This window comes from Andrographis paniculata, unplaced genomic scaffold, assembly GCF_009805555.1.
Source record: "Andrographis paniculata isolate CXL003 unplaced genomic scaffold, ASM980555v1 Contig9END, whole genome shotgun sequence".
Taxonomy (NCBI): Eukaryota; Viridiplantae; Streptophyta; class Magnoliopsida; order Lamiales; family Acanthaceae; genus Andrographis; species Andrographis paniculata.
Genome location: NW_026137639.1, coordinates 1,036,539 through 1,052,611, shown reverse-complemented (window position 1 = coordinate 1,052,611; position 16,073 = coordinate 1,036,539). Strand labels below are relative to the sequence as shown.

The following is a 16,073-nucleotide window of genomic DNA, read 5'->3' as shown; positions in this document are numbered from 1 at the left end:
TACACGAGGTAGAAAATTTACGCCAATCCATTGAAATCATTACGGATCATAACTAGGCTTTGGGGTAGACGATGGTAATACCTTGTTTTGTACTCACAAAATTACAGACAAAGGAAGCTAAACACATCAATGATGGTCAAAAAGTTGTTCCATTCTATTCCAACTTTTTCCGGGTAAGTTGTGTTCTTGTCGGATTGGACTTGGCGGGGCAATTTTTTACCTAATAGTTAGGAGCTTGAGAGAAAGGTTTAGAGTGATTTTAGTAGTGATGGAAATTTCATGCAAGAAAAAAGTAAGGATGGGTAGCAACTGCTTTGAGCATTATACATGTCATTATAAAGAGTGAGGAATCAACATCAAGATTGTGTGGACCTAAGTTTGCCAATTTTAACTAAACTGAATAAAGGGAATCACAAAACACAAATGTGCTACTACTACTGCTGCTGTTGAACTATCACAAGAGATATTCCAAAACTATGACGACAATGACGATGGTGATGTTTCTTTAAGTACAATTGTTTTTGATATTCGCAATGCACAACCCACAACATATAATGCAGAAATAACAGGTACTAAGTGTTCTTTTTCTTACATAAAAAGAAAAAAAAAAGATCAGTTCAGATCATATGAGTTCAGATCACGTACGTTGTCTAACCCTGCGACCAGTGGTGTCGCCTCCGTCAGAGAGCTGAGCCCAGACGCTGCGAGACTTGGTTCCACCGCTGCTGCAATCCTCATCACAGCCAGCCACTGTCTTGAGAAGTTCTGATTGTAGGGCCGGGCAATTTTCTTTGAGGTATTCAAAACCATCTGACCGCATGACGGCTGGGAAAGAAAAGCAAGAAAAGTGGCATAGATTACAACAAGGCACATAGGTATACTAAAAAAACACTCCAGATATGATCAATGCTGCTTGACGACAGAATACATGCCCACAGTTTCTAACTAGTTTTTTCTTACAGCTGCGGTATTATATGCTCAAATGCTTGCGTAAATATTGGTAATCTGGAGATGATTTGGCATTTGAAGTAGAAAGCTGTGATTCTGAAATTACACCTCTCCATATATGAGTAATTTATATTAAACCTCTTCGCAAGCACTACTGAGTTGGAAATTTATATTAACACTAACTCTATGATAAATACCTGTTTGTTTCAATAAGCATTTGCTGAAATTGAATTCAAATTAAGCAACTAATTACTACCTCTAAGGGAGATGATAATAATGCACTAACAGTAGTCACTTAATTAAACAATGTTGAGCTGGTAGTCCCGCTGGAGTGGGACTACGAGCAATTGCCTACTCTCACCTTTAATTTCAAGATATGGTTGGATAACTGAAGTCATCTAACGGGTCTATACACTGTTTAATAGCTTAGATCTAAGATAATACTAAAAATAATAGGTACAGCACAATGAAGATTACTAATAAATGATACATTCTGATAAATGTAATAAAAGGATAAAACAAAGTAGTCCTATAAGATGGCTATAAGATTTCAAAACTATCAATATTGTGTGCAATAATCTTTGAAATTTGGATCAACAAAAGCAACGATCTAATATTCTCAAAACTTTTTATAACATAAGGAAAATCGCTAAAGGGTTTGTAATGTCAAGCATCTTTTCTCAGAAAAGAAGAAGAAGAAGGCAGGACGCTGAATAGCATGAACGGTACTACATGTCTTTTCATATTGGAAGGAAATGAGCGACAAACAAATCTGTTTCCCAGTAATTCTTCAACTAGAGACCAAAACAAAAAAGATCTTACAGTTTCTTTTGAAAAATCTTTTAAAGGCGATCACTACGACACTTTCAAAACAAAAGCTCACTGAATACCGCATCCAAAAATGAAAATTCATTACCACTAAGAAAATGAAACTCATTAATGCATAAAAAATTTCCCAATATAAACCCACAAGTCAATTTTATAATTTACCTGCAAGGTTCTCCGCAGCAAATCTAAGGCAAACAGCTTTCAACTGAATAGCATTATAGCGATCTGCCAAAGAAAGTATTTGAGTGACAGAGTTCACAGATATATCCTTGCAGAGATGAGATTCACACATTTGTTTGAGTCTTCCTAGATCATAACGATCAGCTGCTTCCAGCAACTTTGCAGTAAGTGTGTCATCTACTGAAGGATTCTGACATGAACTAGATTCAATCTGTGCATCTTCTATTAAGGCATCTCTGTATATAAAGTGTAGCACAGCCTGTCACACATTACAAAATTAGGGTGTCCAAAGTTAGGATAGAGGCGAAATCATTTTGGCGAACAAAATAACAGTTAACATAAAAATAACAAGACTTCTATAATAAAAAGGCCCATTTAGTACATATTACATTTCCTATTCAGAAAAAAAAACTATGAAAGCAACTGACCTTAAAAACATGGGGTTCCATATCTGACACTATAATATCTTCCTCATTACTGTGCGACGTTTCAAGAAATTCAGATCTAAATTTGAGGGAACGGGCTGCCAGCACCAACTTATGGGCATGAAACTTCTCCCCAGACACATTAAAGATAATATCAGAACCTTCCTTATTTTCCAGCAGCGTACCAATATGTGACCCTATGTCAGACTCTGGAACCTTAATCGAGTGCAACCGTGAGCAGTCAATAGCAGAAACCACAACACCAACAGTACAGTTTATCTTCAAACAATCATCTTTGAGATAGTCTGAATTTTCAAGCATGGCCCTCCGGAAGAAGCGTTTGTATCCCCTGAATATGAGTACAACATAAATTTCTTACTGGAATATCACAGCTGCTAAACCACAATCCAATACAGCTGAATAAAGAAAAACAGAAACACCTTATGAAGAGGACAAGGTAATTTAGTTATATTATCTGCTCCTGGAACCTAAATTTACCACAGCCACACAAAGACTTTGCTTAAGCTAACAGACAATAATAATGTTTCGACAATCAGAAGCTTTTTTTCCATACAATTTTTTTCCAATTTTGGAGCTAGATCTAGAAAATAATAGAGCAGTTACTCTTCTCAGAAGCGTAAGCTTCCGTAAGAAATTAAATGCAAATATAATAATAATAAATCTAAACTTTCCACTTCCTTTTCATCTTTGTTCCCAAATAAACTACGACGCAAACAGTGTGTTTACTTTGTGTTTATAGATTGATGTGTTTTTTTTTTTTTTTTTTTTAAATGTTAATTAGACTAATTAGTTATCTTAAGCAATCTTAATCTATAATTATATCTATTATACTATAATTACTTTTACTAATAGATTCTTAATATCATGACACCATATTTGGAGCGAAAGAATTAATATTTTGTATTGAATTATTAACTTTTGTGAATAGATAGAAAATATATAATACTCCTTCCGTCCTATAACTATGTATCCATTTTTTTTTTGCACGAAGTTTTAGAAATATTAATATTATATTGGAATGTAGTAGGAATAAAGTAAAAATGACTAAAATAACCTTATTAGTGTTGTGTTATATAAAGGTAATGACATTTGTATAATATATTATAAGTTGTAAGGATATTTGTAATGTTAGGTAGACAGTATAGTTACTAAAAAAAGAAATGGATACTCTGTTATGGGACAGACTAAAATGGAAAAATGGATACTTTGTTATGGGACAGAGGGAGTATATATTATATGGATGTGCATATATTGTATTTTTAAGTAATATTCATTGGGAATCATGTTACTAAAAACATATTGGATGAACAAACCCACTTAATATCTCCTATATATAGTATTTCCTCAAAGAAATTGGGAAAAGAACATTATACCAATGAAATCTCCATTAGCATCAACAACTGTGCTCTTATTTCACATGCCAAATTTGTTTCTTCATACGCAAAATTGATTGGTGTAGATTCCTGTTAACTAGAACAGTTGTAGCTTACAGCCACAAGAAAACTACATGTATAACTCTAATCTTATCAGAAGTACCATGTCATGTGGATAAATGAAATTTTCATTATTTGCATACTAATCAACAAAAAGTAATCATCTACAGACCATATTTGTTCTAAGTTCTAACTTTTGTTCCAGTACAAGTTTAGAATATAGACCTACCGAGAGAACAGTAAAAGACACGTGTGAAAAGGTAACCTAATTTGATCCTAACATGATCTATGATTGGGGACTTTCATCCACAACTTACCATTATTGGTTTTGTATTATCTACAACAATTAATTTAACACGTCATCAAGTAGTTTACGCTTTTCTACCTTTTTCCACAAAAAGCAACTTCCACCTAGTGTTTCACCCATCATCCAACGCCCTTGTTCGAAACTAGTCGTGTGTGATAAGTACATATGTTGGCCAAAAAAGAAATAACTCATAACTCCTATAAAAAAAACATTGAATGAATAGCAACAAACGCAAGGATGAATTGATACTCTTTTTGGAAGAAGACCTTCAATCTGAATGCAAACAACAGTAAAACACACAGCATCCTTCATCTCTTCTAGGTTGACTTTGCTGCATTCTTTTATAACTGTCCTTCACATACTTTCTCCTCACAATAGTTACAAGTAGGTGTTGTGTATATGCTCAAACTGTCCACAAACTTTGTTGTCCCCCTTTCCCTATAATCTATCTTATTGTGAATTATATATCTTCTTAGATTTGATTTGGTAAAGAAGATCATCTTCGAATCAAATATTGATTCCTTCTTTTCGTTAGATTATCTAGTACAATAGATGAATTTCAATTTCTTGTGTTGGGATTAGACTATGATCATGTAAGTTAAATCTTCAATTCTTGTTCAACTACTTCAGTTGTGGTATAATCATCACGCACACGCACACCCGTGCACACGTGCGCACGCACATGTGTGTGTGTATATATATATATATATTCCAAGCACTAGCACACAAAATGAAGCAATCATATCAATCTAGCAGCCAGGTGGACATAAAATCAACTTATAACACGCTGTTGCCTTACATACAGCACAAGCATACATGGCAAATATAATTAAATAAATCAGGCAAAACATAAAATTGAAAGAGAAAGAGCTCACCACATGCTGCCCCGGTATTTGAGAGTGTAAGGTCCGCTCTCAAGTGACCTATCGAAATGGCTATGGACTTTGTGCTTCTCCTTCCCACTTTGATCAACAAGAGTAAGCTCAAACAGCGCTCGAACATCCGTCCCCTCGCTCGCCAGCGCAATGAACACCGAGACGTAAGCAGAATTGTCCTCGGGATTCTTGCCGTCGGGGTAAAAGTAAATAGCCCATTTATACCCGCCCACCGTGAAATCCTCGCTGGCGATATGCTTGCTGACGCCCATGCCTTTCGCGAGCGAATAACCCTGGATCACGAAACGGTGCGAACCGTTTATCGTCTCGGTGACGGATCTAGAGCTGGTCGGCGAGGCCAGGGCGTTGTGATTTTGATCCTTCTCCGGCATATCGGGCATAGTTCGAACCGGAATTCTCCGTCTTCCTCCCCCGATTCTGAGGGCAACGCAATGGGACGCCTCTGCGCGCTCTATGGACGGATAATTCGCGAGCGATTGGGGAGGAATGGACGGGGAGAGAAGGAGGGATGGGAAATGGAAAGGCCCAAGTAGTCGGTTAGGGTTTTATTGGGGTCAAAATTTGTAATCGAATTTGGGGATTTCTGAAATTTAGGGCATCGAAAGTTTTGGGGGGTTTGGATGGTGACGATGGATAGACAGACTCACAGACAGCCATATGATGATGGATTACTTATAAATTGTTGGGCCCATGGTCTTTGACGTTTCAAATTACTTGTTTTAACACGTGGATAATGATGATTGGATGATACTTGGACACAAGAAATAGAGTAAATAATATCGATTTGATTTAGACGTTGTTCTTGTCAAATTAATTTGCAGACTATTAATATTAATTTGATTTAAACATCGTTCTTGTCAAATTAATTTGCAGAATATTAAGTAGAATTATAAGTGTAACAGCAAATGGATAAAAATTATTATCTATAAAATTAGATTTACTTTTTATATATTAACTGTACATTTAAAACCAAACATATTAAATAAATACACTTAGTATTATTTCGTAGTGTTCTCTTTTTATGTTTTTGCTTTTTTTTTTTAATAAGAATAAATATTCAACTTAATATGTACTATCTTTATATATTCAACTTATTAAGTCCACTCAGAACATGAAATTCAACGTGACACAAACAACGCATAATATCAATTATTATATTGTAATATATATTTAACGGATATATTGACGACATACAATATTAAAACATACACTGTATAAAGACGGATAATATGTGAATTAGATACAAATATTAACAAAATGTTTCCGTAAAACATTTGATACAGGGATATGTCTCATACAACAATAATTTTTAATAAAATAAATAATTAATGTAATCTAAAAAAGAAAATTGACCAATAAAATAATAATAATAATAATAATAATAATAATAATTCTCGAACATACACACAACCATAATCTTGGATTTATATGCTCAATTTTAAACTCAAATTACAAAATCAAATGGTATAGAAGACATGCGCGCATCTATTTGATTCTTCCTCAAGATATAGGTATAAATATTTTGACTATACAAAATTCCCACATACATTTAATTCAATCATCATCATTACAAAAAGGAAAAAAAAAAAAAAAAAACATAACAAGATTGAATCTTGGCCATACCTACCTACCTACCTACCCACCCAGACTAAAAGTCCAACAATTCGATAAAAGAACTCTCAAATCATCCTTCCTTCGTATTAAGTAAGTAGTAGTAGATCCTATCCATACACAATACAATAATACCATATAACCAAAAGCAAGCAACTATTTTATACCTACCTCCAACGAACAAGTTGGTAAACTTCTCATTCTCTAAATCTCAAAGTCATATTTTGAGAAGAGCAAGATTTATAATTGAAGGTGGAAGAAGAGACACTGCACCTCGTTCCGGTTTCGAGTACTTCCGGGACACTGCCTTGAATTTCTCATCTTTTTCCGATGCTTCCGAGTGGAAACTCCCCAACATCTTCACACACTCCCTATAGATGATCAAACCATCCATCATAACAAATTTTCGAAATCTATATATATGTATATGTATATGTATATGAACGTACATCAGTTCATCCTCGGCGTAGCCTGTGTAGTGCTTAAGTGTCTCCGTCCACAGGGGGGTCCTGTTGAGCGTGCATCGCGCAGCGTATACTGCGGCAGCCGAGAGCTTCGAGGGGCTATACTTGATGACAGTCGAGTAATCCACCAAACCGAGCTCCGCGTAGAAGAATGCCATGTTTTCCATCTACACAAGATCCGGAAACATTGTCAAGTTAGTCGACTAAAATTTGATTGGAAAAACAAGATTAATCAATCGATCCTTTTTTACCTCTTTATCAGCTGGAACTGAAGCTTTTATATACCGAATTAGGAATACGTATGGAGTTGGAACTGTTAGATACCATTCCAGCTTCCCCAGGATCATCTTCTCCATACGAAGCACTTGCTCGCTCGTGTAGGCATTGTCCGATATCTCTATGAAATCGCTGACCATCGGAGCCCAGATTTCCTCGTATTTGCAAGCTATCAACATGGCGCCAATGCCGACCAGCTGGAGTTCCCTTCTGGGGACAGTTTTAATCGAAAGGACACGATCAACAATGTTGACAGTAAGGTAGAGACTCTCCGGCATCAGTTCAAACTTCCGGTGGACTTCAATCAGCCAGCCCACAAGAATGGCTCTCATTTTGGCATTGATTTCCAGCTGTCCATGCATGTAATCATCGTTGACGTAGCCATCTTTCTACAATCATAAAAATGAAAAAGTGAAACTTTTAATCAGCCGAAACATGGGGTTGATTCAGGGATATGGTTAACGGACAACAGTACCTCTGCAAGCTTGTAATATTTGTGCATATCCTCGACATACTCCACTGCCGCCAATTCGTTGTTTACATCAGCGGCATCAATGTCCAGCGTCAGATCATCGGGCTTGTTGGCAATTCCACAAGCAGCCTTGCTTCGAGCAGTGAGGGTTGAGGTTAGTGATTTTCCAGGCTTTTTTAACCTCACATTTTTGTCCCTCTTGCTGCTTCCTGATTCATCGGAACTTATTACGATCACTTCATCTATCGTCGGCTTAACTGCATCGCTCTTCATAGGCACACCAGCATTCACCTTTTCAGCCAATAATTTCTGCATATGGTAAGAATAATAATAATCATCATCAAAACTGTGAGTGAAACAATGAAACCAATATATCTCAAACAAGCAGCCATGCTTAAAAGTTTACCTTGCAGTTGTTCTTCTCTGCTGCTGCTTGAGCATTGTCCAGTAGCTGAACACCGAAGAGCCTGAAACACAGCAGCAATTGTCGAAATTCAGCAAAAAAGTTTTACTAGAGGGTGAAAATCTTAATCATGGGAATTTGGAGAACCTTGGGCCAGGGCGGCTGACCGGATTCTGAAGCTTCCCCTCAATGCCGCCACCTTGCGGCGGCACCAGATTTCCGATGTCCCTTAGAACCTTCCTGGTTCTGCCTTCAGCTTGCACATTCTTCTGCTTCACTCCTCCTGGTATCAGATGAAAGGTTCAGTTGTGCACAAGTTTTTAACAACTTACTTTAATGGAAGCAGTTTGCAATCACAGGATTTTAAAACTAGTTTAACAGACGCTCTAACACAGTCAACGAATTTTAGAACAGAGACGGTGCATCACATTGATGTAATTAAAGCCAAAACAAAGAAGCAGTCAAAGAAATGCACATCTATCTGTCTATCTATCATGGACATAATTCTCTGTAGATTTGAAAGTAGACGAGATCAACTTAAAACTCTGAATATCATGAAAACATGGACGAAGATTCGAAAGGCACAGTAAATCTTCACAAATCATCACCGAAATCTCAAGACGGTTTATTATTATTATTTAACAATAGCAAATCTTGAAGAACATAAGAAGCATAAAGGAAATCACAAAAACCCTAATCGATTTCAAAAAATCCCAAAGTAAAATTCTCCAATTACCCTGGGGATTCTCAGGAACAGCAGCCTTGGAAGCCATTTCTCGATCCAATTCCTCTTCTCCTCCTCCCTGTTCTTCCCGATAATCGCTGTTAACACCCAAAACACCGCCTATACTCGCCCAGAACGACGACAGCAACACCTGGAGACGGCCGTTGCGCGGCTCCCCTTCTCGTGGTTGGTTTCCAGTCGCCACAATGCAAGTTAGATTCTTGTAATTTTTTCTAAGAAATCAATCAATTCGATGCAGTCAAGGCGATGATCTTTGATGGGAATTGGAAGAAAGATTGATGAGAGAAAGAGAGAGAGTTTTAGGCGCGGAGGAGCTGTGGTACATATATACGTGTATATAAAGAAAGACGAAGAAGGGAAGGGGGCACTCAACGGTCATATTCTTTAAGTTGAATTATGGCCGTTGGATTAATAGATCCAACGGTGGTATTGGGTTGGGGAGAATAGAACAGTGGAGCGTCGAGGATTTTACTAGCCGTTAGATGGAGGGAGGAAGGAAGAGAAATTTACCGTTCGTGGGAAGTCCTTTTGAGATGATTTTCAGAAGCCTTTCCTATTTTCCGACAAAATGGCAAATTACAATTTCAAACTTTACTGGATTTAAATTAACTGCACCACTACACTGGCTCTAGTTGGGCCTATCACTGGACATCTGATCCAGCCCAAAATCAAGCTTTTATTTCCTTTTATTTTTAATAAAAATAAATAGGGATATGAAATTATGTAATGATATAAAATTTATAATATAATATAATATTATAAAAAAATAATATATTAATATATACTATATCATTTCATAATTTTTTACGTACTCATGACAGTGGTCTAATTTATATACTAAAATAATTAATATTCTATTTACTATCATATAATAATTTTACAATATAATATATATATTAAAATGCGAGATAAATCCCCAAAACCAAACAAATACACTCCACCACTCATAGCTCATAGTTCAAAAGTAAACTAAGTTAAATCTCACTCATTCATCCAAAAAGTTGGTGTCAATAATAATGTCATGGTGTGTTTGATAACTTGATCTCAATTTTAATACTACAATTCAAGTATTATTACTATTATGATAAATAGTATTCGCAAATCTCTTTTTCAATTTAATACAATATCAAAACCAACTTAGATTCAAAATTTCACTATTAATAAAACATCAAACCTGTTTTAAACCACATTCAAACAAAACTGAGGCAAGAAAAGGAGCAGGAGCCCCAAATCACTACAACATAATGCCATTACCGGAAGATCGGTGGCAAGAAATAACGGCCTGATTTAAGCAACAATACATTCCAAGCGAGCATCAATTATGAAGACGTGCAGGCGCCATGGAAGGGAGCTGCAAAGGGAGTTCTAAAGCTCAAAAGGTCAGCCTTGTTCAATCCAGGATGGCCATTTGCTCGATGCTCGGGCGGCATAAATGTTGTGAAGTAACCAGGCAAGTACTCTGCAGATTAATGATGCCAAAGTACACGGGATCTTGCTCATTGTGCAGTGAAGAAATACAAAAGAGAAAAGCCTTTTCTTTGATGTTCTCTGTATAGTTTTGTGAGAGTTTCAGGTATGATAGAATACCTACCAGAATTTAATAAGTAAATAAAATGTATTCTAGGCATACTGATAAGATCACAGTGGATAAATTTCTTTCAAAAATTTCCGGTATTCAATCTTGCAGAAACTATTGATCCAAGATTGTGCTGTAAAATACTAAAATATCAGGCTATGAAATAATAACGGAGGGAGAAATTAGCAATGAAATGCTTCGGCGCACACCTAATGGTAATCGCAGGCTGTAAAATACTTTTGATGAAATAGTTCAAGTAAATAAATGCAAATGGTGACAAATAATACTCCTTACTTCTCCCATTCAGGTTGCTTTGCTCCACGTGTAGATCAAACTACCTCACGGCATGACATCTATGTTTGACTTCCGCCAAGTCCTGAAAATCTGCGCCCACACTGATATCAACGCCCTTGGGAGTAAGCAATGAAGTTATACCCAACAGCTAAATTAGGTTCATAAGTACAAAAACAATGTCAGATTAGATCGGCACATTGAAACAAACCTGGTGCTGGCTACTGTGGCCAATGCTCAACTACAAGCTGGATTAACAAACCCCACAGTTGCGACAGGCAAAAGCCCGGTTGGTAGTGAAATGTAACAATGGTCACACCGGCTCCAAGTCTATCATCATAACCTGAATCATTCCATCGGAATATAAGAAAGCAAGCAAGTTCAGCACAAAAAAACAATCTGAAAGCAAAATATGCAAAATTACATTTCATAATTTACCTTTGTACTTGTGAGAAGATGGAGGATGCTAGACAAAGAAAAAACAATACCTGCTTAAGGTTTACAAAGACTAATTTGCATCCGCTCAAGCAAAGAATTAAATTACAAGAATGTTGAAGAAGAAAGTGCAGGCTAAACTGAAATGGAAATTAAAACAAAGGAAATTTAGAATTTCGAAAAGATCACACAATTTATACAGAAACCTAATTAAAATAAAAAGATCTTAAATTCTGCCTAGCTACAGTCTGTCTAACTATCTACCCCAATTAGTTATGTCCTAGGATCTCCTAGCAAACTTGTACACATGAAATTTGTACAAAATGGGATGATAGCAAAGTCAACTGTCTGATGTAATGGTGAAAAGAGATTCGGATTATCGTATTCATCCTTCTGCATCATAATCTTCCACTTCCTCATCCATTGCACTGTTTAAGTTAGCCAGTTGAATAGGAGTTACGGCCATCATTGCTGCCTCATCAACAGACCATCCAGGAACATGTACATGTTTTGTGTCGGGCGATGGCATCTTGGAAACAGCCGAGGGGTTTTCACCTAACTTTGGAGTGGAATACCCACTCTCATTTAAGTCAACATTGAGGTCAAAATTCATTACCGGTCTATCTGCTTCCTTTACTTCTGTACTTACTGAATCTGAAGCACATCTATCATTATTTGATCCCTCTAAATATTCACTTTGATTCTCATTTTGCTGGTCAGACAGATCAGGATCATCTTCAAATTTTGCAGATGATTCTCTTTGTAGCATTCGACTACCCCTGCCACGACCTCTGCCCCTGCCCCTGCCTCTACCCTTAACCTTGCCTCCCCCACTGCTGGTGGTCTGTCCAGCCTCCTGATGCAATGAATGAGAGCACTAACAGATACAAAGAAAAAAATAATCAAGATCTTAGAAATCTTTCAAGTTATATGCCAGGCAATTAAATATTCTTTAAGAATTAATACACCTAAATATGAACAAGTGGAACCAGCTGTATCAACAGAATACAAACTGTAATCACATCTAATACTCTGGTCAATTGTTTTAGCAGTAATAACAGAATTAGCGAAATGACGTGGACCACATCCACAATTGATGAGAAGCCTTTCTTTTTTTATAAGTAGAAGCTCACATTAAAAATATTAAGGAAACTTCATTTGATAATTAATTAATGAGTGAATATGACAGAAAGTAACATCTTTTTAAACACTTGTAATTGGAAACCTTTCAGGGGATCCAATATAAACTCTACTATTCCAATAATTGCCGATTCAATCTAATGGGCTCAAAACCATCTTACCATGCTTATCCTTGTAAACTCCTTATCATTGTTGAATTCATCTTCTGAAATCTTCCTGCATTGAAGAGTCGGTAAGGGCAATATAAATCTGTATCTTCAATTTCCTTATCACTGAAACAGAGAGTTGTGTCATGATTTTTCGAACCTTCGTTTTGTAGTAGATGTATCCTCAGAAGCTGCATCAGAAGCAACCAAATCTGGAACGCTGCTAACTATGTCCTTTAGAAAATCAAATTCACTAAAGCTATGCACACATTCTTTTCTGCAAATTAAAATGGTAAAGATAATAAATAAAAGGCCGGCTAGACAGTAGACACAACTGTGTACATGACCACTGCATGTAGAAACCAATTAAAGCATATTATAAGATTATGAAACACTTACAAATGAAAAGAATTAACAGTTTTTGCTCCCTTTCTAACAGTGATTTCATAAGTTCGGTCACATAGATCTTGCAGAAATAGTTCCAGAGCTTTTGCTGAATGATAATCAAAAACAAAAAAAAAACATGTAAGTGGAGGGAGAGAAAGACACGTACATCTAAACCAGAAAAAAAGGCAGAAAAGCCAAACATTTAGCACTAACATTATAATGAAATTACATACAAACTAAAAGGGGTACAGCCATTGCAATCTTCCCCACATCCTCATCAGCTTGCATAATCTTCTTAATCCGAGGCTGCAAAATGAATTTTGAATCATTCTATGAAAGAAAAGTACCCATCAAGATGCAAGATGTAAGTCACAACATCAGGTTTCCCAAAATTTTACAGGTGACAGATGAATTCTCACAAATCAAATCCACTTCAAACATCCATACGCTTTAACTGCTCCTCGCAGCATGAAAATCTCCAGCTAAACCATGAGAAGTAGAAAGCCATATGTATACAAAATTAAATCAGTTTTCTTGGTGGCAAGAACCGAGGTCTAATCATTTCCAATCAATCATAATTCTGTTGATTCAGGGCCATTGTTTAGACTCTACAGACATGCTTTAACAAATTGGAACATAATATTTTCCACTAAAGTTAGAACAATTCATAATCACATCCCTTTAAAATTTACCAGTATATCCACTGCTGATTAACAAAAAAGTAACTTATACAAAAGGTTCCACCCTTAACCGAAACAAAGTCCAAAACAACTGGGATAAGAAGACAATATCAACCTCCTTTTCAATTTATCTAGAAATCTTACAAAAAACCCAACAAGCTAGCTCAAATAAACTTCTCAGTAACCCAAACGAAAAACAGTTCAATCACAACAAATAGTATTTTTACAAACAAGAGTGCTGGCATCACACCTTCACAGTTCACAGTTTCATTAATTTCAACTTTAGATAAGGCTTAAACAGGCCGGTCGCATATCACTTTCAAATAATATCAAATTACATTAGAAAGAAGCAAAAATAAACAATCATACTACGCCACCAAACTGCTTAAATTAAACAGAGTAGAACCACCGTCTGGAAATTCATCGAAAACAATATCAGAACCCTCAAGGAAAGCATAGAAACCAAAAAACAACGCCAGAAAAACGATTACCGCGGGAAAACGAGTATCGAGCTTCTTCCTCATGACTTCCAAGCCACCAACAACTCCACTTCTTTCCCAAACCCTAGCTTAACACAAACTCTTGTATAACCAAAAACAGCACCGCTCACACTCGAGCAAAACCCAAAAACCACTCAAGTATCACGCTTCGTTCGCGCACATCCGTTTCCGGCTGGATATACACGCACGCAAACACTCCACCACCACCTGCAACGCAAGAAAATTCAAAAATCGTTACGTCTTCGCAGAGAAATCCTGCCTCACACAACAACATCAACATGAAAACAACAAATATGTCAATTTTAACTCAGCAGATTCGACTTTCTCGGACCCCTACCCACGCGATTACCTTTTTCACTTTTTGCTCAGTCCAACTTCGAACCCCTCCTTTCTTTTTCGATTTGGCATTTTGCAGTTTATAATCCCATTCTGCTTTTTCACTATCAAATCCACTGCTCCGCAGCTACTGTGAGATCATATATTCCACCAGTTATATGCGGACACGTGGCAAAGAAAATACCAATGGGCCGTGCCTGGGGGACTTTTCTGAGTCGTGGCTGTACTGGATCGTAGAGTGGAGAGTCACCTTTTGACTTATTGGTATATGCATAAAAAATTATATTGGAATAGCAAGAACAATAATACATTTAATGTCACCTTAAATTTTAAGTTTGTGTTCTTCTAGGTTTTACCTATATTTTTACAATTTTTTTTTTTAAAATATCAAATTAAATAATTACTTTTTATTTTATATTATACTATAAATTTATTTTAAATTAAAAATATCATATAATATTTATTTATATAACACCAAACAACTATTCAAATTCAATTTTTTACTATTGAAAATCCAAATCCACAAGCAAACACACCCTAATTTGATTCGAATTTAAGATTTTGATTTGAAATTTTATTTAAATAATATTTTATAAAAAAATAATATTTCTATGTATTAATTTTATTTTTTTATTTTGTCCATATAATTATGTAATTTTATTTATAACAAATAATTTTTCTACACTTCTTTTTTATATTTATTTACAGAAATATCACAACTATCCATACATTCAATTTATAAAAACTTTTCCTCTTAATTCTTTAATTTATTCATATACTTTTCAAAACATTCTTATTTTATATCATAATAAATCAATATAATATTATATTTATTAAAAATTCGTACTCAACCCAAATAAATATGTATTTGATTGAGATATTTTAAACAAGTTTTTGAATTCATATGTCGATTAACTATAATATATGATTAAATGTGATTTTTGTGTTGTTCCGTAAAATTCAACATTGTACTCAGGACACACAATATATACATATAGTACATGATAGGAAGATCTACCTTACATAAATTGTGTTAACATGATAAAAACACATATGAATTGATATAATTTCATACAATACATACTAAAATTGATTTCAATATAAAAAATATATTAATACAACACATGTACTCCCTCCGTCCCGCCTTTTTGTTAAGGACACGGTATTTTACATAGTATATGTTATTAAATTATTAATAATAAATTAAAATAATATATTATTATTTTTTATATGTGTAGTATTGTTGGTATTTTAAATATTTTTACAATTATATTTCAATAAAATATATGCAATATGAATATCATTTTGTAGATAATAAAATTTTATATAATACAAATGAATAAAAAATATATTTATTTATTTATCATTATCGTAAATTAGTTTTACAAAAATTAGGAGTTTTAAAGGTAGATAAAAATATTTGTTAATTGAGGAGACATATAGAAATAAAGGAGTTTTGAATGGATCTTACGTGTAAGATGTTAGAAGTTTAATTAAATTGATTTATATTTGTTAAGTATATTTAAAATTGATAAACTTGTCAAAAATGAAAATTGGTCATCTTTTGTAAAAC

The 16,073-nt window shown here is 35.1% G+C and overlaps 3 protein-coding genes across 15 annotated transcripts; all 3 read right to left on the bottom strand.

Moving 5' to 3' along the window:
* Positions 1-362: 362 nt before the first annotated feature.
* Positions 363-5,678, bottom strand: LOC127244088 (BTB/POZ and MATH domain-containing protein 4-like). Its single transcript, XM_051264408.1, has 4 exons — positions 5,018-5,678; positions 2,385-2,730; positions 1,939-2,215; positions 363-825 (listed from the first exon to the last, which is right to left on the bottom strand). Exons 1-4 carry the CDS (start codon positions 5,416-5,418, stop codon positions 638-640), a joined length of 1,212 nt encoding a protein of 403 aa, XP_051120365.1. The 5' UTR covers positions 5,419-5,678; the 3' UTR covers positions 363-637.
* Positions 5,679-6,482: 804 nt separating this feature from the next.
* LOC127244046 (G2/mitotic-specific cyclin S13-7-like) lies at positions 6,483-9,577 on the bottom strand. The gene is made up of 7 exons (XM_051264340.1): positions 9,001-9,577; positions 8,412-8,547; positions 8,268-8,328; positions 7,865-8,170; positions 7,365-7,778; positions 7,099-7,280; positions 6,483-7,020 (listed from the first exon to the last, which is right to left on the bottom strand). Exons 1-7 carry the CDS (start codon positions 9,035-9,037, stop codon positions 6,867-6,869), a joined length of 1,290 nt encoding a protein of 429 aa, XP_051120297.1. The 5' UTR covers positions 9,038-9,577; the 3' UTR covers positions 6,483-6,866.
* Positions 9,578-10,115: 538 nt separating this feature from the next.
* LOC127244290 (uncharacterized) lies at positions 10,116-14,591 on the bottom strand. Of its 13 annotated transcripts, none has more exons than XR_007837140.1 (8): positions 14,156-14,472; positions 13,218-13,290; positions 12,997-13,090; positions 12,758-12,874; positions 12,613-12,667; positions 11,088-12,188; positions 10,880-10,969; positions 10,116-10,557 (listed from the first exon to the last, which is right to left on the bottom strand). XR_007837140.1 is itself a non-coding variant. In XM_051264761.1 (7 exons), exons 2-7 carry the CDS (start codon positions 14,186-14,188, stop codon positions 11,697-11,699), a joined length of 864 nt encoding a protein of 287 aa, XP_051120718.1. In that variant the 5' UTR covers positions 14,189-14,371; positions 14,514-14,591; the 3' UTR covers positions 10,116-11,696. The 13 variants fall into 13 exon arrangements, 2 of the variants coding, with proteins under 2 accessions (XP_051120718.1, XP_051120720.1); XR_007837142.1 differs by having other exon boundaries at positions 10,116-10,468; XR_007837141.1 differs by having other exon boundaries at positions 10,880-10,961.
* Positions 14,592-16,073: the final 1,482 nt, after the last annotated feature.